General features: G+C 48.3%; 1 protein-coding gene across 1 annotated transcript in view; it reads right to left on the bottom strand.

Moving 5' to 3' along the window:
• Positions 1-4,947: 4,947 nt before the first annotated feature.
• SLC40A1 (solute carrier family 40 member 1) overlaps positions 4,948-24,732 on the bottom strand; it is a 20,835-nt gene continuing 1,050 nt past the window's right edge. Inside the window, exons 2-9 of the mRNA XM_014464028.2 lie at positions 24,618-24,684; positions 24,115-24,182; positions 19,657-19,816; positions 17,195-17,310; positions 16,084-16,210; positions 9,404-9,649; positions 7,835-8,494; positions 4,948-5,689 (exon numbers count right to left, since the gene is read on the bottom strand). Coding sequence (XP_014319514.2) covers positions 5,376-5,689; positions 7,835-8,494; positions 9,404-9,649; positions 16,084-16,210; positions 17,195-17,310; positions 19,657-19,816; positions 24,115-24,182; positions 24,618-24,684 — 1,758 coding nt within the window. The 3' untranslated portion in view covers positions 4,948-5,375. The remainder of the gene's footprint in view (positions 5,690-7,834; positions 8,495-9,403; positions 9,650-16,083; positions 16,211-17,194; positions 17,311-19,656; positions 19,817-24,114; positions 24,183-24,617; positions 24,685-24,732) is intronic.

The following is a 24,732-nucleotide window of genomic DNA, read 5'->3' as shown; positions in this document are numbered from 1 at the left end:
TTCCAGCTGTGTAAGCTCAGGACACTTGTTCTAAGACTCCTCACCTATGACGCGCATATAATGTATTTCTGTTATGATGAGGATTAAGTGAAGTAAAAGATGTTTAAATGTTAGTTCCATTCCATGTCATGTCTTTTACTTAAATACTTTAGAACAAATAGATAAGAAGATCTGTATCTATTTGGTCAATACATTGCCCTCAATAGAAGTTACATCAGCCTATCAGTGAACCACCATTCCTTTTGGAATATACATACACCAAGTTCAAGTGTTCCTTTCGGTATAATTTACCATGTGACCAAGTCCTACTTATTAGGAGTTATTTACTGTAAGATCTCTGAAACTGAGTTCTGCAAAACATCTGTCTCTCCCGAGGTGTTTTGGTTCCTATAAAACAGTTACCCGCCTCCACCTTCAGGGAATTGCATTCCGCTAGCGCCTGGGCTGTCCTCGCTGCTCTGCTCACACGGGGCAGGACGGCCGCTCACCCAGGGCCCCCAGGGGCCCATCCCTGCGGTCCATGCAGTAAGGAACGTGTCAAATAGGAAACGGTGCACGCGCTCAGCCAGAGGCCGGTGAAGACCATGGAGGGAAGCGCTTACCTGTACTTTGAACTCCTCTCCGTTCGCTCTTTAGATAAAATATTTGCTCCCTTTTGGACTTGGAAAATGTAAACACATCCCCATACAAGGCAAAAAGTCACTTAACCTTCCAGTTATGGCTTCATGTCGCCAGGCCAGGCTGGTTCGTGATAAGCGTCACGAGGTTCTTCTAACGTCTGGACTCTCTTCTTTGAATTGCTGTTTTGTAAAACAAAACAAAACAAAGTGTTGTGATAGCAGAGATTTTTCTGAAAGGCAGATCAAACGAGAAAAAGAGGCACTATTCAAAAAGAAGCAATATTTAACTGGAAACGGGTTTTCAGTAAGTGTCATTTGGGAGGAAAAAGGCAAAACTCAGGAGTCGTTAGTCTCGGTTGAAAGGAATCTCAGACTAAATTTATTTCTGTCAGAATCAACACATTAGACTAGGTAATGTGTATGCCTACTTCTATGTTTTCAAAGTTTTTAATTACCCTGTTCTATATATATTTTTTATTTTAATTACTATAACAAGAGTCTTAATGCAAACATAACTTTAACCCTCAGAATTCTGGGGGGAAAATATATATTGATTGGTTAGTCGACAGGTACAGATAGGTATCAATATAATCTTGGTAAACAAACCAAGTGAGACTGTAAAGTTATTTCTTGTAACTTCATTTAGGAGAGATTATCCATAAAGATACATTCAACGGCTCACAGTGAGGACTTCTGAGAATTGAGGGAGTGGGTGGGAAGCCCGGATCCAGACAATTTAAAATTCTGTGCGTTCTTTGTTAAAACAGGAGCACACTATACTTATAATTCAGACAGCTTTAAACATTGGTGTGTGTTTTAAGTTAAAGAATCATTAACCTTTTTAATAAATAATCATTATCCTTTAACCCATCAGTGCAAACAACACACAGAACAAGGAGCTAGTATGGGGCAGAATTCTCACTGACATCAATATGCCATCGATTTTTTTATTTTTAAATGCCCGATAGTTTAACATTTTTTACTACAAACATGTGTTTGCCTCGTTTTTTCTTGTTTGCTATACTCCACAATTTTTGCATATATATATCTCCTCTTTTCCTACAGTTTATTCAAATACCATTCTCTTGTTCACAAACCAATCTCTTAGAGAAAAGCTAAAAAAAAAAAAAAAAAATGGCAGCTCAAGGGTGACTCGCGGGTAGTCCACAGATGGATTTTTATTTGACTAGAAAAGCATTTTCAAATTAGTTGCCAGTATTTAAAATTTTGAGATTTAACACCAAACTCAAGATTCTCAGCTTCTCTTGTTGTTGTTTTTTAAATATATTTTTTTATTGATTTTAGAGAGGGAGGGAGAGAGATAGAAACATCAGTGATGAGAGAGAATCATTGATTGGCTGCCTCCTGCACGCCCAATACTGGGGATCAAGTCAGCAACCCAGGCAAGTGCCCTGACCGGGAATTGAACCGTGACCTCCTGGTTCATGCGTCTACGTTCAATCACTCTCTTGAAAGATCAAAAGATCTGCGGACACAGGGCCCACATTCCTGCCTGGCAGCTGGGATTGCTGCGGGCGGTCTCTTAGCCTGGTGCCTGCCCTCCTGCTCACCACAGCTCTGCCCACACTCTGCCTCCCCAACAGCCCCTTGGGCATTGCTGTTTGTCTTATGGTGAGTAGGAAAGTAATTTCTTACTTACACCCTTATATTCCCTTTTTTAATAAAGGGGGCTCAGTAACAAAAGGAATATCAAGGAAGCCAAAGGTTTCAAGAAAAAAAGGGGGGGGGGGTAATGCATATTTCCTTATGGAAGTGAATATAGCTAGCGTTCCTGTGTTTGGTAGGCAAACAAAGGATGTCCATGTTGAAATAGCTGAATAACCACAGTAAGAAGTCAGCATGGAATAGTAAAAAACATGAAAAAAAAAGTGAGGGCCCGGCCGGCGTGGCTCAGTGGTTGAGCCTGGACCTATGAACCAGAAGGTCATGGTTTGATTCCCGGTCAGGGCACAGGCCCAGGTTGTGAGCTGGATCCCCAGTGGGGGGCCTGCAGGAGGCAGCCGGTCCATGATTCTCTCTCATCATTGATGTTTCCTCTCTTCCTCCCTTCCTCTCTGAAATCAGTAAAAATATATTTTTTTAAAGTGAGGAATTTGCTTTTAAGTGGAAACACTTAAATGTGACACTTTTGTGAAATGCGCTGACGTGTTAACGAAGACTGCCCTCCTGCCTCTAACCTACTCCGCTCGTTTGCATTGGCTGATTGGCCTTCCATGTATGAGTTCATGCTGCCATTTAGAAACACACCAGAGAGATGCCCACCTCATCCCCTACCCCAGCCTCCTCTGTGCCCTTGAGGATCAGCAGCAAAAGCCGCCCAGCCCAGCAGCTCCTCTTCCTGCCCTGAACGCCCAGCCCAGCAGCTCCTCTTCCTGCCCTGAACGCACTCCCTCCGCGAAGAGAAGGGGGCAGCTGTAAACACTCCTCTTAACTCTGCAACGTCACGCTCCTTCCTCCCACACAGGCCCTCTCTCCCCCAGCCCGCAGCCTGGCAAGAGGCCGGAGTGAGGAGCTGAGCCTTTCCTTGGCTCACATGTTCCTATTCATTTCACAAGGTCACAGGCCCTCAGCCACAGCTGCAAACACTCAGGGCAGATCTCCAGCCCCGGCTCCGCCCCCTGGGAGAGTCAGGGACCGGTTCCAGGCAGCAGCCAGCCCAACGAGGCCTCTGCAGTCTGTTCAGAAGTCACGCGCAGATCAGTAGCTGCGGGGTGAGGCCACAGGTTCCCAAGCTCCCAATTTAGGGGGAAGAAAAGGCGCCTCTGATCCTGTGTGAGTCACAACTGCACCCCAGGACCAGTACATGGGGGCGCCCATCAGTAAACATGTGTTGAGTATAGACTGTGGCTCTACTCTCGGGACGATCAGCAGGAATCTTTTTATTTTTAATATGTTTTTATTGATTTCAGAGAGGAAGGGAGAGAGAAATATCAATGATGAGAATCATGGATCGGCTGCCTCCTGCACGCCCCCTACTGAGGATCGAGCCCGAAACCCAGGCATGTACCCTGGCCGGGAATCAAACCGTGACCTCCTGGTTCATAGGCCCATGCTCAACCCCTGAGCCACGCCGGCCGGGTGGAATCTGTTTCAGCTGTCATGAGTTAGGCTCCACTTCTAGTGATAGGAGACTACCCCGTCTTCCAGTCCCCAAAGTGCTTCTGTAGGATTTGACTCCACCAGGACGGCGGGGAGGTGGGCAGAGCTGGCTTTATGCTTCTACCCCCAGTTCACGGAGAACAGAGAACTCGGAGCTTCATGCGGTTCCTCCCGGTCCAAGCAAGGGGGCCGGGCCTCGTGCTCACTAGTCTTCCCCGGCCACCCGCCACTGGAGCGACACTGCCATGACGGTCACCATGAGGCAGTAGCCCTTCTCAGAGAACCAAACACACGATCAAAACAGAGGACCGGTGACAAAATAAATTGTTTTAAAAAACTAAAGAACACAACTGAGGCCAAAGCCATCAAGATTTTAAAAATAGTTTTATATAGAAATATTTTACAAAGATTATACAACGTAGCAAATCATGACATACCATAGAAAGAAGAAAAAGACTCGACCTCAAGGATTAGGAAAGTGCTCATCGTGACGTATTGCCGTCTCCACGAAAGTGCATAAACGTTAAGGCAGAGGGCCTGCTGGTACTGGCATGTTGCAAAAGGACTCGCCAAACAGTTCTTAAAACTATATACAAACGTCTCCCGCCCCCTCTCCCCCTCTCCCCCCCTGCTTCTCAGAGACATTTGAAAGGAATTCATTTAGGGACAGTCTTGCTCTGCGACTGGGTAAAAATAGCTCCTGGGTACAAACAATCAAGTGGAAAATGCTCCACCCCAGCGTGCTCCTAACAAGTCACATGATCGACAACACAAACCCTTTCCCGGTGTGGGCCTGCTTTCCCATTCAACCTGCGGGCAGCAAGCAGACTCCCTCCGCGGCTGAGAGAGGCCGTCAGTGAGGGTGGCGGGAGTTACCTCCAGATCTTGGCCCTTCGGTGCGAGTTTCTGTGGCCAGACTGTTGGCGTTGGAAGTCAGTATGCATTCAGTGTTAAAATCTACTGCGCAGCGTTGCTTCTACCTGCAGCGTATTAGCATTTTACAGAGTGCTGTGTAGGTTAATACGGTATGTTGCCCTCTCTGATAATACAAATACCAAGGTGCTCTCTCGAGTTCAACCATAACCCTGTTAGAGAATTCTACTGAAATATGTTGTTTTCCACATTTATATAAATCCCTTAAGATTTGTCAGGATCAATGAGGATAATACTGGTTATGAAACTTCAGTCTTCCTGCTCGGAGCAGTCTTCCTGCTCGGAGGAGAACTGGTTTTTATAAAGGAATTAGCCGGATTGAACGAGAGTGAGTCTTAGGGCAAACTGACATCTGAATTCTACTACAGAGAATAAATATCTGCCAAAAATTAACTTAATTCACCCGACTCACCACTCTTTTATGGAAAATTTTCTCTACTCGGTAGAAACAGGGGAAAATCAGTGTATGTGCCATTTTAGTCTCTATCTTTAGGCTTTTTCCTTTCCTACTTTTTCCCATCCTGGAATGGAAGGGAAGCCAACCAGTTCACTCACTTGACTGAGGTTTCGGAAACAGCGTTTAGCCTTCAGGACACCGTTGTGGTAAAACCAGAGGGACACCCAGCCACGTAGGGGATGTGAAGCACAAACAAGCACGCGCTCTGTGTAACCTAGTAACAGGGACCAGCCGGCGAGACGGGCTCACACAGCAGACGTGGAAGCTTGGTCTTCGCTCGCAACGTCCTTTTCGACAGGACCACAGGCGAAAAGCTTGTTGCCCAGGGTCTTCTGGGCAAACCGGAAATACATGATGTGGCCCATGGCCACGAAGGAGACGGAGATGAGCACGAGCAGGCCGAAGGCCTCCGGGTTGGGGGCCAGGATCACCATGATGAAGTGCAGGAGGTCGAGAAGGTAGTTCATGGAGTTCTGGACACCGTTTATAATGCCTCTTTCTGACTCTATTACATTTTCTTGCAGCAACTGTGTCACAGTTAAATCGAAGGACCAAAGGCCTGTAATGAAGAATATCTTTTTTAGAAACGGTCAATCTCTAGAATTTATAGCCATATATTTCAGATTTATAGGTTGAAAATCTGTCGACACGTGAAAAAGTCACGTTAGCCCCATTACTTTAAAGCCACCATATGTATATTGATCATAGCCTTGCCTTAGAGAGTTATTTTTCATTAAGAAATAGTACTGGGTTACCAGTGGCTCTAAGAAATGATATTTACAGCCACCTGACCTACAAACTTCTTAATTATGTTTCTCTGTGATTATTCATACTATGAAAGCAAAGCTCTGAAATCACAGACATAATTCCATCGTAAGTACAGTCATGTGCCAAACAATGATGTTATGGTCAATGACAAACCACATATTCAATGGTGGCCCCGCAAGGTTCTACTAGAGCTGAAAAATTCCTATTGCCTGGTGACATCATAGCCATGGTGACATGCTAGCGAGATGTGTTGCACGTTTGGATGATGCTGGTGTAAACACACCCACTGCACCGACGGATGTAGAAAATATAGCACGTTCAGTTACACCCAGTACATAATACTTGATAATGATAATACCTGACTATGTTATTGGTTTATGTATTTACTATACCAACCTTTTCTCCTTATTTTAAAATGTTCTCTTTCTACTTCTTAATAAAAAAAAGTTTGCCCAAACGGTGTGGTTCAGTGGCTTGAGCGTCGCTAGACCTATGAACCAGGAAGTCACGGTTGGGTTCCCTCCTGGATCCCCAGTAGGGGGCGTGCAGGAGGCAGCCAATCAATTATTCTCTGTCATCATTGATGTTTCTCTCTCTCCCTCCCTCTCCCTTCCTCTCTGAAATCAATAAAAAAGATAAAAAATAAAAGTTTGCTGTGAGATGGTGTGTCATGTTAGGCTGGCAGCAGCCTCATCCGTCTCAAGTTACCGCGTCTCCTGGTTGCATCATTTCTCTGGTGCTTGATTTAATCTGGTGTTTTGCACAGGAGCGAGCTGGGCAGGCTTGGAGGCCAAGACTCACAGGCTGTGCCATCGGCCTGGTGGACAGTAGGCCATGCCATGAGGTTTGTGTAAGGCGCTCCTTCGTGCTCTCACAACCAAACCGCCTCCCGACACACTTCTCAGCACGTTTCCGCCTCGTTAAGCAGCACATGACTGTGCTGGTATTTTTCAAGTTTAAATGAACTGACCTATATATTGTCATGATTAGAGTGTAAGGAGACGTTAAACCATTATTACCTTTACTGCTTGGGTTCTAAAGCCCCTGCAATAAAGCTGTCTCACTCGGAATATTAATGTCTCTGATAAATTAATAAACTGCTTTGTACCAGAAGATAAAAATACGGTTTCATTTCCAGAATAATCCCTCAGTACTCTATTAATGATTACTTACATTTTGCTTTGTAAAAGAAGTCTTTACACTAGGTTGCCTTCCAGTGCTGTAAAATCCATTTGTTTGGCAAAGTATATAATAAATACAGGAACTTTTGGAAGGTTCTTTTTCCTAACTGCCACGTCTTTTTAAAAAATTTAAACCAAAAACACCCACCAACTTGTATACTTATCTTTTTGCCTTGTACCATAGAAACATTCTCCAAATTATAGTCCTATGGGGAGAGTTATAGCCACATAAAGACTCTAAATTACCAAAGGCAATATAATTATCATCGCTAATCTCTTTTTAGGAGTTAATTAATAACATTACAACAGCAATACTTAAAATATCCATTTAGGAAAAACTTTCAAGCTCTAACCACGTTTTATAAAAGCACGAATATACTTTTTTGAACTATAAAAATGCCATTATGAGAGACTATTATACATAAGGGTGAACAGTGAATTCTGCTTATATTAACACTCAGGGAATACTGGTGAATTCTCTGAACCCCTATTGCAGGCACTTTATTTTGTGTTCATATGTCTTTTTACTGATTTCAGAGGAGAAAAGAGAGGGAGAGAGAGTGACATCCATGATGAGAGAGAATCATGGATCGCCTGCCTCCTGCACGCACCCCCCACTGGGGATGGAGCCCACACCCCGGACATGCGCCCTGACCGGGAATCGAACTGTGACCTCCCGGTTCATGGGGCGACGCTCAACCCCTGAACCCCGCAGGCCAGAGCCCCCCCACCCCCCAACCCCAAGGCGGACTCACCGATCCTAGCAGCAATGACGCCCGCGAACAGCAGGCTGACGGAGAGGACGGACTCGGGGCTCAGCCCCAGCTCCCACTCCGGGGCGGCGAGGGTGGTCACGGAGCCGTTGGCCGCGGGCCCGCCCGTGGAGAAGAGGGGGCCGGGGGCGCCCGTGGGCATCGCGGGCAGGGGCTCGGCCTGGATGAACCTGGAGCGGATGTCTTGGAAGGGGGACACGGACAGGTCCAGCGGGCTGCCCGGCATGAACACGGACACCACGCACAGCACCAGGCAGGAGAGCTGCGCGCACCCCGAGATGAGCCCGGTGCGCACCAGGCCGCACCGGCGCCGCAGCCACGTGAAGGCCACGGTGCCCCCGATGCCGGTGACGGCCGAGGCGCCCATCAGGAGGCTGAGCACCGAGCCGCTCAGGCCCTGTGTGTAGGCGTAGCCCGTGGTGATGCAGTCGAAGCCCAGCACCGTCATGTAGAGGAAGGCGAGGCCCAGGCCCGCCAGGAACACGGGCTGGTGGTAGTAGGAGACCCAGCCGTCGCGGAAGGTGCGGAAGGGCTCGGCCAGCTGCTCCCCGCAGCTGGGCTCGGGCTCCGGCTCCAGCGCACGCACCGCAGGGTCTTTGTCCCCCATCAGGTGAGTGGACTCCAGGGGTTTGGGCTCAGTTTCTGCGAATAAAATACATCGTTTACTGAGGGGAGAGGACATGGGTGGTGGTGGGGGGGGGGAGCCAGTTATTTCACTCAGTATTCTTTCTTCTCCTCTTTCCCTCCCCCATGGGGGCCCTGGGCTACTACAGTGTAAGAGGCATTTTCTTCTACTCCTCTGGGCATCACAGCCGAGGAACCAGCTCCCAGTGGCAACTGCCTTACATAAACAAAACGCTGTTGATTTCGATCCACGTGCTCTCTTTGAAACTCAACTCCCACTGAAGTAAAACTCAACAGATTTGAACGCTAACTGAATGCCTGTGATGGGCTGGGCCCCTTCGGCACCATAAAGAGAACGGAGAACCGCTTCCTCAGAAGAACTCAGTTTGGGGCAAAAGAAGAAACGTTTGATTCTAGAGACTTTGGTTCCGATAGGATCACTGACATTAGGAGGCCACAGTGGTTGTCGGGGCGAACAAAGCATCGGATTTGGGGGACCTGTTCAGGCTCCATTGTCTGGAAGCCCATCTTCCTCTTCTTGGGGAATAGCCACCTTCAGGTCCTCACTCCCTTCCACCGTCCGACAAAGCACCTCCATGGTGCCTAACTCCTAGGAATTCTGCTCTTCTCAGCTTTCTTCCCATTCCTATGGCTCTACTTTGCTCAGCCACCCCTCAATGAGCTGCCCCTCTGTGTCTACTGCTCAGGAAGGAAGAGGGCCAGGGGTTCCATTCCAACCCCCGGAGGGTCCTTCCTCAGACCCTCCAAAGCCTGGGTGGTGACTCGCCCACCAAAGTGGCATGTGTAGCCTTATGCAGGCCTTCAGGGGGGAACAAACTCTGATATAAATTAAAAACAGTCTGGGCTTCCCCAACACTTAAGGTCTGGACAGCAGAGTAAAAGGATTGATCGTTGTGTTGGATTTACCTTTGTGTAAATTCAGCTGTTTCAGCTCAGCTTCCTCCACTTTGAGAGTGGCTTTCACGGCTAATGCAGGGGTCTTCTGGTAAACCTTCCAGAGCAGAAAGTACTCCACGCACATGGACACCAGATTCCACCCAGAAATGAAGCCACAGCCGATGACCGCGGAGCCAAAGGTCATAATCTGGCCAACAGCCATGGGCGCCAAGATGTTGGTTAACTGGTCGATCCTTCGAACCGTGGCATTCATATCTACAGGGGCAGGCGAAAGACGCAGATAAGTCTGCAGCCATGGAGACTACTTGCCAACATGTACTAATTCGGAGGCCATGCGTGCAGGCTCCTGATGTGTAAATCTGTAAAAGCGCTCTATCAGCAAACCATAACCATTTTCTTAGAAAAGTATTTGTTGTTTGGATCAAGTCATAATAAATGTTCTTCAAAAATCATGATTCTCTTGGGATTGTAGAAAATCATCTAATATCAGCTTTCAAAATGAATACAATTGTGAGTCTCCATTCATTTTTTCCCCCATAAACATTAATTAAATGCCTATGATAAGCTGGCACCTTCGGCACGATAAAGAGAATGAAGAATCGCCTCTTCAGAAGAATTAAGTTTGGGGCAAAAGAAGAAATGTTTGGTTCTAGAGACTTTGGTTCTGATAGGACCACTGGCATTCAGGAGGACACATCAGGCAGACAGTCAAGCACATGCATGTGGGTTTAGGGAAGAAGTAGGTACCAGATTCGGAATCCATCAGCTGGTTGGTTTTAAATGTAATGAGACTAGATGAGGTCGCCTAGGGAGTGAATGTAGATCAAGAAGAGAAAAGGGCCCTGACCGGTGTGGCGCAGTGGATAGAGCGTCGGCCTGCGGACTGAAGGGTCCCAGGTTTGATTCCGGTCAAGGGCATGTACCTTGGTTGTGGGCACATCCCCAGTAGGGGGTGTGCAGGAGGCAGCTGATCGATGTTTCTCTCTCATCGATATTCTAACTCTCTATCCCTCTCCCTTCCTCTCTGTAAAAAATCAATAAAATATATTTTTTTTAAAAAGAAGAGGAAAGGTCTGAAAACTGGGTCCTGGGCACGCCGCTATCTGGAGGTCAGGAAGGTGAGGAGAGATGGTGCCCAGCAGCTCAGAGGTAACAGTGCTTTAAAGATCAGGGAGTAACCAACTAGGAAGTGCTACTGCTATGGCAAGAAAATGCGCCCTAGCAGAAGCTCTAGGCTGGTCACAGGGCAGGTACTGGGGACGTCACACAGGGCCGTCTGGGGGAGCAGGGAGGACAAATGCTTGGCTGAAGTTGACTTAAGAGACTGCTGCTCACCCCAGGGACACCGTCTATATTGAGTGAGTGGTGTGGCCTGCATGTACAATGTCAATGTTGCTCCCTGGCCTATGGAACAAGGCCCTGACCAAGGAAAGGAGCTGGTGAGCAGACAGCTCTTTTTCCTAAGTTGCCCTGAAAAAACAAACAAACAAACAAAAAAACACAAAGAAATGGGGTGGTAGGTGGGTGAAGAGAGGGATATTTTTGTTTTTAATCCTCATCCGAGAATATTTTTCCATTGATTTTTAGAGAGAGTGGGAGGGAGAGGGAGAGACAGAGAAAGAGAAACATCGATGTGAGAGAAACACATTGATTGGTTGGCTCCCGCATGAGCCCCAACAGGGCCAGGATGGAGCCTGCAACCGAGGTATTTGTCCTTGACCAGAACCTAACCCAGGACCCTTTAGTCCATGGGCCAACACTCTACCCACTGAGCCACACCGGCTAGGGCGAGACAGGGAGGGATATTGAGAAGAGAAAGACTATAGCCTGTTTCTATGCTGTACCGGGAATGACACAGTAGACGAGAAGATGCGGGGTGTACATCTGCGGCCCAGGTGGCAGAGTTGTTCTTAGACAGGAGCACACACAGGGGCGTGGGCCATGCGTACGGCTTCAAGTCTGGGCGGAAAGAGCGCTGAGCTGCTGGGAGCACATGGAAGTTCTCCTCTCACTTCTTTCATTTTCCCAGGAAAACACAAGCAAGATCGTGGGTGAAAGCGAGAACGGGAGAGGAGCTCCTGACTGGACGCGGACAAGGGAGAAGGCATGGCATCGTCCCTCCGGAAGGGGGAGGAGGCAGGGAGCGGAGAAAACGGTATGAAAGGGCCAACTTGCACCCGGTGGTCATGAATTTTCACAACAGTGAGCGAGGTTGGGTGCGTTTCTCCATGTTCTGCTGTGAGAGGTGGACTTCCCCAGGGTCTTATAAAAGGACAGTGACAGAGGGGAGAAGGCCAGGTGAGTGATGACCATGTGACCCTGGAATGTGAGCTGGGAAAGCAGGGAGCCGAGAGGGGTCAGACACGGGAAAGGTAGTGGAATTGATGACTGGTAGGTAACGACCAGGCGGGAGGATTGCTGGGGCTGGGGTCCCGGAGGAGTGAGCCGGAAAATAGGAGGTGGCCGTCCAAGATGTGGACGCCTATGGCCGAGATCAAGGAAGGGAGGAGTTAGTGCTGATGGCAAGGCCGAGGCTGTGACCATGGAAATATACAGCTGAGTCAGAGTGGAGGACAAGAGAAGCGAAGGAGAGAAGTCAAGAAAATGACCTACTGTCTCCTTCTCTATCTCACGGAATGGAAATTAATGAGGTCGGCCTATCAGCCTGTAGGGCGCCCGGAGGAAAAGCCATACGTGACCGACAGCGCAGTCCGGGACGTTGCCTTCCCTCCTTCCCCGTGCTTCCTGCTCCTCAATTACCTTCCAATCAGTCCCCGGAGTGTGTGACGCTGCTGTGATAACAGGAGAACTTTGACACGGCCCCTTCACCCGAGAGGCGAAGGCAGCTTTCCCATCTCAGCCACAGCCATGTCCACTGAGATTCGCTGCTCCCGCCCGCCCCCACGAACACATTCCCAACTCCTGCTCTGACAGAAACGCCCGGCCTCCATCCACACCACTCGGCCATTTGAATCCAGGCTCCAGTGAGGAGAGACCCTCGGCTCTGAAAGCCCCAGAACCAGTTCGTTACCATAACTTGTTGCTCTTTTCAGCAGGAAACTTCTATGCCACCGCCTCTGTCTCTCACATTCTATTAGGAACGCAGGAACGCCTGGGTGTGATCTAGTGTCAGAAGCTTTTGTTTTTCTGAAGCAGAATGAACTAGATAACAGCTTTTTTAAAGACCTAATCGTCTCCCTGGCCCCAGGCACGAGAAGAACCAGTCACCCCAATGTGCAAACATGTCCCCTTACAGATTCTACGCAAACAGACACGTGTGTGCTCATTCGAAACCCATTTAACTGTTTTCAGCAGCTGTGACACAGAACACGACATTAAACAGCCCCTGGCTGTTATGCAGGGCATATTACATCTCATAGACTAATCGTTTAAAACAGCAGATTTGCTGAGCAAATAGCAGCCGGCGGGTTTGTACACATCGAACACGAAATCAATTTTTCGTCAACAGAGTTCAAACAGGAAACTTATCTGCCATACTCGACCAAGCTAGCCAGCAGGTGTTTCTTCAGGATGGTGGGCGAGGAAAACCCCCGAAGCTGTTCGTAAGGAGAGATTAACAAAGGGACGAAGGATGTTAAGCAACAGATGGAGAGAAAAGCCTGTGAGAAGGACGTGAGTTTTAAACAGGTTTGAGGGGCACAAGAGGATGTTTCAATAAAAACCCTGAATCACGCGCCTGGACAAATCAGTTAGCAGATCAGTGGACAGTATTTATGTGAAAAACTGCTTTTTCTGCAGCTGTCTGAGCCAGGTGGCAACAGCGCTACTCTAGCCTGATGCCCCCGAAATTCTAAAGTTTTCAACCCCCCACAGACATGTTCTCCTGTCTTTACCCACAGTGTAAACTCCCAGCTTCAAAACTCCTTGGAAATCAAGACTGACTGATCTCAGGGGAGGGGGGGCAGAACCAGGAAGGATGAACCAAAGCCTTGTGTGCATATAGGCACAGCCCACGGACACAGACAATGGTGCGGTGAAGGCCTGGGGTGGGGCGGGGGCTGGGTGGAGGGGAGCAAGCATGGTGAGGGGTGGGGGGACATCTTAATACAGTCAGCAATAAAAAAAAAGAAAGAAACAACGGGAAAAGGGAATGGGAGCAGTTAGCACACAGCTCACCTGTCCTCTTTATATACATCCCTTCCCCTCCACCCGCTCGCACACGCACAGCACACGCACAGAGCACCCACAACCCTGCCTGCTGGGCTCCTAAATCTTTGCCTGAACCACATGCATGAATGTTGCCTGGAGGAGGTCGCACTGTGTAGAGACACAAGCTCAGAGCTGCCGGGAATCCCCTCCTCCTCTCTTCTCTTTTTCCTTTATTCTACCTTTTTTGTTGCTCTTTAACCCCTTTTTGTTGTCCTTTAACGCTGCCTTAAAGCAGAAACAGCACCCAAAACCCATGGTTAGACCCCTGCTGGCCCTCAGGACTGAAAGGTTTTGTATCCTGTGTTGAAACATGGTTCTTATAACACAAGTCCCGGGGTGAGACCCTGAGAGAAGACAAGGCGTAGGTTTTGCCTGCTCTGGGGCCACTAGCTGGACTGCTGGCCGAGTGAGCACCACTGGCCAAAAGCTAACGCGGGCAGCTTCCTTCCTTCCTTCAACCTGAGACACTCCAGTCCAGAGGCTGGAAAGCAGCCTGGTTGGCCTGGCTTCCCCGCTCTGCAATAAGTCCTAACATGAAGACAGACAGCCGAGCCCCGCCCGTGTGGCCCATGTTTGAGCATCGACCTATGAACCAGGAGGTCACGGTTGGGTTCCAGGTCAGGCACATGCCCGGGTTGTGGGCTTAATCCCCAGAGAGTGGTGTGCAATTGGTGTTTCTATCTCTCTCCCTCTCCCTTTCTCTCTCTGATTTCAATTTAAAAAAAATTTTTTTTTAAAAAAGAAGCTTGCTGAGAAACAGCCAGTCATGTATTTCCTGTTATTCTGCATCACTGCCCAGCCAAAAAGACCCCACAAAGTTATGTATTATTTCTTTCCTTTTCTTTGTTTTGTTTATATATTTAGAAAAAAATTAAAGATTCTGAGTAACTTTGTCTTTATGCAATACTTTTTTTTTTTTTTTACAGATTATTCAGACTTCAGAGTCTAAATGAGTTAAGAAATTCAGATAAGGGAAAGAAAATCATTTGAAAACCACCCCTCCCCCCCCCCCAAATATATTCCATTAGATATATTATTTTCAAAATATATCCTTTTATGCCCTCTGAATTTGAAAACATGGACATGTCTTACATACCTAAACTCGTATGGTAGAAAAGACTTATCTTACAGTTCAATATGACAAAAAGAGATATGGGATTACTTCCTCTCGGTAAATGGCCACAGGAGGAAAACTCGATGAGAACGGCCACTGCAGCTCCAGGGAGCACTTCCTGCAGCAGATCCGCCTGTGCTAAGGGCATCCTGTGCGCCCCATCCTCCCCAGCTCGCTCTGCACCCCTAAGTGATGGTTCCAGCAAATCCTCTCCCTTCCGGCCCTTCCACAGGCTCTGCTCCTTCTCTCTCCCCTTCCTTTCTATCTTTTTTATTTTAACCACATGGTCCAAAGTTGTTTGCTAACCTCAGCACTAATCTTGCCTTCTGTGCCCTAGAAAAGCTAGTTAAGGCGTGAGGAACGCCTTTCTTGTCTGTCAGGATGGTTGGGCAACCTGTTTGTGATTCGCATTGTCTCAGTGTTGATTCAGCTGATCTGATCAGCAGATAGGTGTGGCCTTCCTCCTTCACCTGTCATTATCAATCCAGTCGGTGTCTCTGTGCTGTGTGAGGGGCAGGTGGGGGATGTTGAGTGAGGTAGGTTATGCTGAGCCCCGGGAATGCTGACGTAACAGGGCATGAAGCTTTGCAAGCATTCTTCAGTCTTTCTGTGGCCTCTTGTGTATGTTTTCTAATGAAGGACTAAGACTATAAGCTTCCTAAAACTGTATTCACTCCTCTATTTCCTTAGTATTTGTAACAGCGATTATATTCCATCAGATATAATGTAATAGAAGTTATAGGTTATAACTTTAAAGGAGAAGGAATTAACATAGAGAATCTCTCCTAGAATTAAGCTGTTTCTATTTGGTTTGGAGAAAAATAATATCCACAGTATGACTGTAAGTACTGGTGACCATCTCCATAGTATAGCCAATAAAACCCCATGTGACATTTTCAATGTTCTAAGTATTAAGTGAACATTTAGAAACCATTAACAGAACTTTAAAAAAAGTAACCGCTCAAAGGAAATGTTCTTCCTTTTGCCAGGTCTGCATAGAATAAAAAAGTTCTTCATTATCCTATAAATTAACTTCGTAGCATGGAGATAAATCTTTGCACTGAGACCGATAATGTGGTAAGAAAAAGATGATCCTTTCCATTTGTCCTCAAGAAATACCCAGAAACGAAGGGTCGCAGTCCTATTCACCAATGATGAACAGTGAACCCTAACATGGTCCATCTAGCAGTGGTCCTCAACCTTCCTAATGCCGCGACCCTCTAATACAGTTCCTCATGTTGTGGTGACCCCCAACCATAAAATTATTTTCGTTGCTACTTCATAACTGTAATGTTGCTACTGTTATGAATCGTAATGTAAATATCTGATATGCAGGATGTATTTTCAGGGGTCGCGACCCACAGGTTGAGAACCGCTGACTAGGGGAAAGAGAAAAGCGAAGCACCTGCTAGTCTGCTCCTGTCTTCGCCTGCGACCACGACGATCCAGTCCCGCTGGATGGTGATGGCAGTGGCGGTGCTGGCCAGGTTGGCGATGTTGGCGATGGTGATGATCAGGATGTAGCAGGAAGTCTACAGAGTCACAGGGAAAGGCTGAGTGTCAGGGTCCTACACCTCAGCGTGCAACGTCCTTCAACATGGCCGTTGGTGGCATAACAATCAAACTGTGATTTTATTTCATTCTAACCAATCATTTTATCTTATACACATGAAACCATAGATCCCCAGGGTCCAGTTAAAGAGCACAGTATCTTCCTAATCTGTATCCCCCGTAGCACATATAAAAATCATACTAGTCACATGGATAGTCACGTGACGGTTACCGTAAAGTGTTAACATAGGGGCCGTTTTACTGTTTCCCCCACAGATGTCTCCTTTGGAGAAAGTGTTAAGGGGAAAGTGTTGTTTTAGTCTTTTCATCAACAAAAAGGGAATGGACCTGAAGATTTCTACGGTCATTCCTGGCTTGGACACTCCCCAACATCGACCCAAATATACATGAGAAGATTCAATGGTGACATCAAATCCGTCCCTTTCCACCAGACCCATCTCTCTTTTCCATGAAGCTCTCATAAAATCATAGTGTGAGAAGCTATCTAACCCATGTCCCGCCTCCAAAAATACCAATTTTATTGGAAGAACACAATCATGACTGATTAACATATATAGATAATATTTCTTATGTAGTATGAACGAATTACAGGTTAATACTAATGGGCTGAAAACTAACAACTGAATTATATTATGAACTCTTAGAAATGCTTTTGAAAACAAATAGGAAAAAAACCCATAGGACAAAATTTAAATCCAAACAACTCTTAATGAGTACCTGTTATGGGCAAAACATACATACATACAACACACACACACACACACACACACACACCAAAAAAACCAACCAACCACTAAATAAAATAAAAAATTGGGGGGATATTGTAAACACAGAGATCAGCATTAAAAGGTCCCATTTGAAAAACAGACACTCCCTGGCCTCCGAGGGCTTTCTCGCACCACTCCCCACGCTCAGCTCCCGCCATGATGGCGGGGAGGACTTACGAGGACCCATCCGTGGTACATGGTCAGCAGCTCGTCCTTGTGCAAGAAGACCATCATCAGGATGATGCCACACAGGATGACCGACACGTTCTGTATCACCAGCGATGTCTGGGCCACTGCAGGGAGAGACCACGCTCACTACCGGCCACACCAGGACGTCCCAGCGGGCTGCGTCTACCCACCCATCACTGGACCACTGCCCAGTGCCATGCCAACTACGGCAGGAAGTAAAACCAGCGTGACTGCGGTGGATCCCGCCTCCCCACTCCCAGGACAGCCACCAGGTCACACCCTGCACTGACATCGCAGACAGAAGGATGGAGTGCCCATCCCTCTTCCTTAGTTGGAGCCCTTCATAATGACACACTTCCATTCCATTGATTCTCATGAAGGCTCACTATCACAGGCAGATACACAGATTACACAGGCGCGATCCAGCTCCCAGCTCTCTCACCCATGGATGCTCACGCCAGAACAGGTAGGAAGTGGTGAGAGGGGGAAGTAGGGGTCCCGGATCCGTAACCTCCCCGCACAGGCCAACCCTGATCAGAGAGGAAGTGCGGGCACACAGAAGAGACGTGTGAAAGTCTGTCGGGGGAGGCAGCACGTGTTTCCTTTGGCATCGAGGTCTGTCACTGCTGTGACGCTCTACGCTACCCGTCCCCGCACAGAAAACGCGGCTTTCTCGGAGCGGAAGCAGCCATCCCTGTAGTGAAGCGCGGGCGTCAGGACAGGTGACGCCCGGTGAGGACCCCTTGGCGCCTCCTCTCCCACCTGCCAGGGAGAGGACCAGGGCAGGAGCTGAGGTCCCGCACGCTGTGTCTGGACAGCGAGGCCAGCGCACACCTGCCTCCCTCCTGCACAGAGTCTGATGCTCCCATAAAACGCTCACCGAGCGCTCCTTAAACAGAGCGCCGTGTGTGCGTGTCATGACAGCTCGTCTTCAAGGACAGCCACGCGCAGCCTGGCTTGGGAGGCCACATCACAGCCTCAAGAAACAACAAACCGCCTTTTGAAATTGGCTGGAAGTAAAACCCGGATGTATAACTCATCCATGGGTGCAGTCACGGATTGCACGAGGATCGAATAGCAACGGAACAAGGTTCTTAGCTCTCGGGACCCCACCGGCTCCAGGGAGGATGGACAGGTGAACAGGTAACCACCAGGGTGTACGTAGCACAGCAGAGGCATGAACTGAGGCTGATGGGCACAGAAGGAGAAGGGTTAACTCCGCTTGGAGACCAGAGGAGACTCTCATGGAGGTGCCAACGAGCTGATTCCATGGGACCCAAGCGGGAGCCTGCTGGCCCACCAGCTTTCCTCCAACTCGGCATCCCCTCTGCCCTACAGCGTCAGTGCGCCACAATCATAGGTTAAACACCCCCATGGATACCACTTCTCTGTTCCTGTGAATGATGATGTAAAAAGCCAGGAAATCTTTTCGGGGATAGAAAACATTTTTCTATCCGCGTTTGGGTCTATTAATCCTCACAACAGAAAGATGTGCATCTTGACCATTTTACTAAAAGCATCAGGCCCCGGGATTTGATCATCGGGGCTCTCCTTACACTGACGGGAACAAATGGTAGCCCAGCCCTCCCCCAGCATCCGAGACAAACACGGCCGGGCCTTCGCACGATCAACGGAGCAGCTGAGGGAAACGCTGCCCTGTTCGTCCGAATGCCTGAACTGCTCACCCACGCTCTCCCTTTCCTATGGAAACCCGACGATGTCAGCATCCATGCCCTGGAGTAAATGTGAATGTATTTCTTTCTTTGCTCTAAAACATGTATAACTTGGTCCTCCGCGAGGCAGACTCAGACATGCTCTCTTGAATCTGCACTTTTCAATCCCCTGCACACACCTCTGCGTGAGATAGTCGCCCAGGGCGCGGGAGCGAGCGCTGGCCCAGGAGCCTCACACTAAAGAGACTCCAGTGTGAGTCCTGGTTAGGAAGAACCCAGAGACTAGCAAACTTTCAATGTTTAACACGGTTCTCAGAAAAGCCTCCAGGGTTAATCATTGACATGTGGGATGTCTGAACAGCCAGAGGTACTCCCCCAACCTATGAGCTCAGTATCCTGTTGCCCTAGCTTTGCGCAGGGGCCCAGAGCCTCCGTGGGGAGGTGCTGCCCAGCCCCCAGCTCTCAGTGGGGTGCACAGTGGGCCACCACAGGGGTTTCCCTGCAGCTCAGGCGCTGGTCCATGAATGCAGAGGCATGGCTATAACAACACTGACCTTTATTATTATTTTTTTAAATGTGTTCTTATTGATTTCAGAGAGAGAAAGGGAGAGGGAGAGAGAGAAGGAGGAGAAACACCGGTGATGAGAGAGAATCACTGATCGGCTGCCTCCTGCACGCCCCCTACTGGTCATGTGCCCTGACGGGGAATCGAACCATGACCTCCTGGTTCATGGGTCCATGCTCAGTCACTGAGCCACGCGGCCGGGCAGCACTCACCTTTAAGCCTGGCGTTCTTGTCCACCCAGTCACCGATGATGGCCCCGAGGACCAGCACGGATCCTGCCACCACCAGCCCATAGACGGCCGTCAGCAGCAGGCTGTTCCCGTAGAGCTCCACCAGGAACACGGACACCGCGAAGTGCCACATCCGGTCCCCCTGCAACCAGAGGGAGACAATGGTGGCCGAACCGTTTTCGTTTCTGGTCAGTTATTCTCAGGAAGCGGCTTGCTTCTCTGAGGGCACTTTCCGGCCCCTCAGGAGGTTTTCAAGGTCGGCTCCTCTATGGATGGAACACTGGCCACAGGCAAGACTGTCCATCCTGCCACAGTGGAAGCTGCTCTGGCTCCAGGGCTAACCAAACCGGAAAGAACATGCTATTAATGAAACACACATAATCCTTTCCATTCCAGAAAGAACACGTTTCCGGACCTAAGAAGGTGTTTTAAGACAAAAGCCGATGCCTAGTGTGTCAGGTTCCGAGCCTGGAAGGGCCTGTCCTGAGGTAGTCTACCTCTGAATCAGCATGAACCTAGAGCAGAGCTTACGAACAGTAGGGTGCCTTGAATGCCAAAAAAAAACACACAAACAAAACACAAAAAACCCACCAGTTTCCTAATTTGTAAAATGATAAGAATGAACTATCTCTAAAGCCTTTTGTACCTCTAATGTTCTAAAATCGATGCTCCACTTCACAAATAAATTTCAGTCATAAAACAGCGGGGCAATCAGAAAGATGAAATTAGTATGTGCCAATTCTGGCACTGCATAAAAGAAGACATCAGAAATAAATGCATAGCAAGCAGCCATTTTTACACTTTAACAAAGATGGGTTTTGAAAGGGGAAAGAAACTACTTATTTCTCCACTAGAGGCCCGGTGCACAAAATTCATGCACTGAGGGGGGGGGGTCCCTCAGCCTAGTCTGTGCCCTCTCACAGTCCAGGAGCCCTTGGGGGATGTCCGACAGATGACTTAGGCCCACTCCCCATCACTTGGATATCCTTAGTGCTACTGCGGAGGCAGGAGAGGCTCCCGCCACCACCGCTATGCTCTCCAGCTGTGAGCCCGGCTTCTAGCTGAGCAGCGCTCCCCCTGTGGGAGCACACTGACCACCAGGGGGCAGCTCCTGCGTTGAGCGTCTGCCCCCTGGTGGTCAGTGCACATCATAGCAACCAGTCGTTCCACTGTTCGGTCTATTTGCATATTAGCCTTTTATTATATAGGATTCCAGAGTAGACAGGGAATTTGGGGATTCACCACTGCAAAATGTGGCATGACAGACTTGTCAATGAATCAGTTAAATTAATGTATAAGAAATCTATAATGGACCTTGTTATGTTTTAGGCTCCATTCCTAACAGGTTAACATAAAACAGGACAACACTGTTCTATCATAACCTACCCCTGGAAATCACCACAGGACACATTTCCAGGCTAGATTATTATGGGATGGGAGAGAGGAGGTACTTGATTCTGACCTCCATTCCTCTGAACAGCTCCCAAGGAAAAGACTAAAACACATAAATGCGCCAAATCAGAGGTTGCCTCAACAAGTGAATTTCCTCTTTTTCAACCTAAAGAGTAAGAAATAGTATTCCACTACTATTGCTTTTTCCTCGTTTTTTGTTTTGTTTTTCTATTCCTATCTTTTTTCAACGGAATTTGTTTTAGATTCCTCCAGAGCATCAAAACGGGTGCTATTCAGAGGCAATTTCTCTCTTGCTTATCCCCATATGGCATGGCCCTTCCTTGATAGAGGGGAATAAAATTGCTCCAGTTACCCCAATTTCCAAAGCCTCTTCATTTTAAGAAGCAACAGCTTCTATGCTCACAAAGCCCCCAAATCGGGTAAACTCTAAGTAAATGTTGACCAAGTGCAACTGCAAGCCCACCCATCCCTTCCTTACATCCACTCCCTGCCTTCCCATAAGCTCCGGCCGTACTTGCTTACATGTCCATCTACACCTAGTGGACTAAGAGCTGAAGACCCACTGAATATCAGTGTGTGAACAATCACAGTCATTCCTCAGTAAGTTCCTCTCTTGTTGAGAGGGACTACGGAGGCACCAGAGATACAAGTGCATGAAAATCAAGGTCCATGGTCCCATGCAGCTTGCATCCCAGTGAACAAAGACCAAAAATACATCTAGAATAGGTCAAGCAGTGTAAATGCATGCCAAAAAAATAAAGGTAGGATGGGGTTGGAAGGTGGCATTTTGCATGAGGCAGTGACAGAGATCTACGAGCAGGGACCGGAAGGAAGGGAGGGCTGGGCCATGCAGATATCTGGGGTATAAAGGGAGACAGGTCATAGGATGGTGACATAGATGGAAGCAACTGGCAACCCTTTCAATGCCTTTCACTACCGGTTATCTTTCTGTGATTAGATATAGTTGTTAAAGCCCATACTAACCTATATTAAAAGCTCCCTGATAGAATCCACTTCTTACACTACTTTGTATTTGATATAGTGTTTAGAGCAGCGGTTCTCAACCTGTGGGTCGCGACCCCTTTGGCGGTCGAACGACCCTTTCACAGGGGTCGCCTAAGACCATCCTGCATATCAGATATTTACATGACGCTTCATAACAGTAGCAACATTACAGTTAGGAAGTAGCAACGAAAATAATTTTATGGTTGGGTCACAACATGAGGAACTGTATTTAAAGGGCCAGAAGGTTGAGAACCACTGGTCTAGAGGAAAATGTATGGATCCACTGGCAGGTAGAAATGAAGTCAGAAATAAAAGCTTTCAACCCTACACACATTTAAGCTCGTATAACCTTCTACGGTAACACCTCCATATTCAGTGTACAGGAAGCCATGGTTTGGCAGAGTTGGCAGGGAAATAGATAGATAGATGTAGATGCATCAGCTATGACTGTAGTTGCTGGTTTTTTGGGGTTTTTTTTTGGGGGGGGGGCTTGTTTTAAATACAACTTTCCCACAAGAACTCCCTTTGCTCAACTTACTTGTAAAATTGCCATAAGCTTGTCACTTTGCTGTGGAATTTACACTGTGACCAAACAACTCTCCTGGAACCACAGTCCTGCTCTTTTGGCAAATCTGCCCCCTCCCCCCCCCCCCCCCCATGGACAGAAGGTCACACAAACCCTAAACGTACCGGCATTGGAAGTGAGGCACATCGCTGCCCTCATGGACAGGCCCAGACCACAGGTGAGAATTTCAGATCCTCTCCATCTCTTGTGATTGTTTTGTGTGTTTTTTCAATACTTCATACTTACTGAGTTAAACTGGAACACCAAACCACTGAGTCAGATTAATGGAGAGTACTCTCACTAGGCTTCCACCCAGAACCGGCAGCTACTGGAAGTGAAAGCTGCGGGATTCCTCCTCCGTGCTCACATGTGCCTGCGGGCCCCCTGTCTAGGCCTCGGAAGAGAGGCGCCTGCCTCCCGCGAGGCGGGCTCTGCTGCTGTTTCTTCAGGAGCTGATAACCCCGCTGAGCATTCCCCCAGGGCCTGGGGCGCAGATTTCCTCCTACGATAGTGGGCATGCACGTCTTCAGGACCATTTATGAGACGTTTCCAACTTAAAAGGAAAGCAGCCGTCACCAAAGGTCCTCTCAAAACTCTTTCTCCTTACCTACGGTTCTTCTTAAACATACACAAGGTGTGAAGAGAATATACTCAGACTCATTGCTTCTAAACCGGAAGAACAATTGCTTAATTTTAAAGAGTCTAATCATGAGTTAAATACACATCCAACACCCTTCTGGGATTAGTCTTTCTTGGGGCGGTGAGGACAGAACCCAGGCCCACAGAAACACAGGGCCCCTTACAACACCACAGAGGAAGTCAGAGGAAAAACTGGGTCAGGTGATGACTTTCAGCGCATGATGGTTTCAACATAGCCTGAGGGGCCCCACCCATACCTGCCTACAGGTAACATTTTTAAAGACCAGGTTTTCATCACTCAGACATTTGTGGTGGGGGTCCATTTTATTTACATTAACCTTAGGATGCTATGTTTAGCCTAAGTCCGTCACTCTGCAATTCTCCTGTAATTTCATAGTGCAGTATGCCGAAACAAAAATTTAACGAAAGAAAATTAAAAAATAGAACATGAAGGAAAGAATAGAAGGTATCTGAGACAGCCATTCATTCTTAGCAGCAGATATGACCACTTACTAAGCCTGATAATGAAAAAAACAAACCATTGACAAACAATGCAAATACTACTGCTGTGGTTAAAGCTGTCCTTCGCTACTTGTTCAACCTACATAAAGTGTAATAATCTGATAATTAAATAGTATTTACTAACCCTACGGGAAAATACCCTGGGGGGGGGCACTTTTTCATAAAAGCATGTGTTTGGATAATGTTATGTCTCTCGCTGCACGACCAACAGGAGGGTGGCTTAAACAGCTGGCCCCAGTCAGAGGAAACCCGGATTGTGCAAGTGTGTGGTAAGGTGACTGCACAGGCTCACTTACCCAAGTGGATAAGAAATGGCCCACGTAGAGAAGGAACTTGGCCGAGGTCAGGTAGTTTGTTAAGGATCCTGCAAAGACACACACGGGGCGGGAGATCAAAAGCATATTTTGTCCCTGGAGTTAGAGGAGGTTGGAATGTGTGTCCATTTTAAAGGACCGTGAAGCAGGACGATCGGGAACGACGTGGTGGGGTTAGCCACGGTCAGGTTAGCAGTCCCGCGCGCGCTCGCATTCAGCAGGACCACGGCCAGTGGGCTGCGCGCCTTCCCGGGCAGCGGGAGAGCGCGGGCCAGCCTTCCTGGGCTCCAGGTCTCCACCGAGGGAGCCCGGCTGCCCAGCCCACTCGTCCCGTCCGGCCTGCAAGCCCCTCTTCCCCCCCTGGACACCCATGGCTCCCTCAGGCCCCCTCCAAAACAGGAGTCAGAGGAGCTACCAGGCGCTCTGCTCGCCCTTCAGCCACAGTCCCCGGGGCCCGCGAGCCCGGCACCTGCCCGGCCACTCACCGCAGCATCCTCCCGGGCGGTCCTGCTCGCGTGGGCCGGGGCATGGGGCGGCGCCCTGGATCAGGTGCTCGGGGAAGGGAGTGCAAGGAAAGAGCGGGAGACCCTTCGGGAACCA

The sequence above is a fragment of the Myotis lucifugus genome, unplaced genomic scaffold (assembly GCF_000147115.1).
Source record: "Myotis lucifugus unplaced genomic scaffold, Myoluc2.0 scaffold_234, whole genome shotgun sequence".
Classification (NCBI taxonomy): Eukaryota; Metazoa; Chordata; class Mammalia; order Chiroptera; family Vespertilionidae; genus Myotis; species Myotis lucifugus.
Note: the sequence above shows the minus strand (reverse complement) of the source record. Positions and strands in the feature narration are given on the sequence as shown.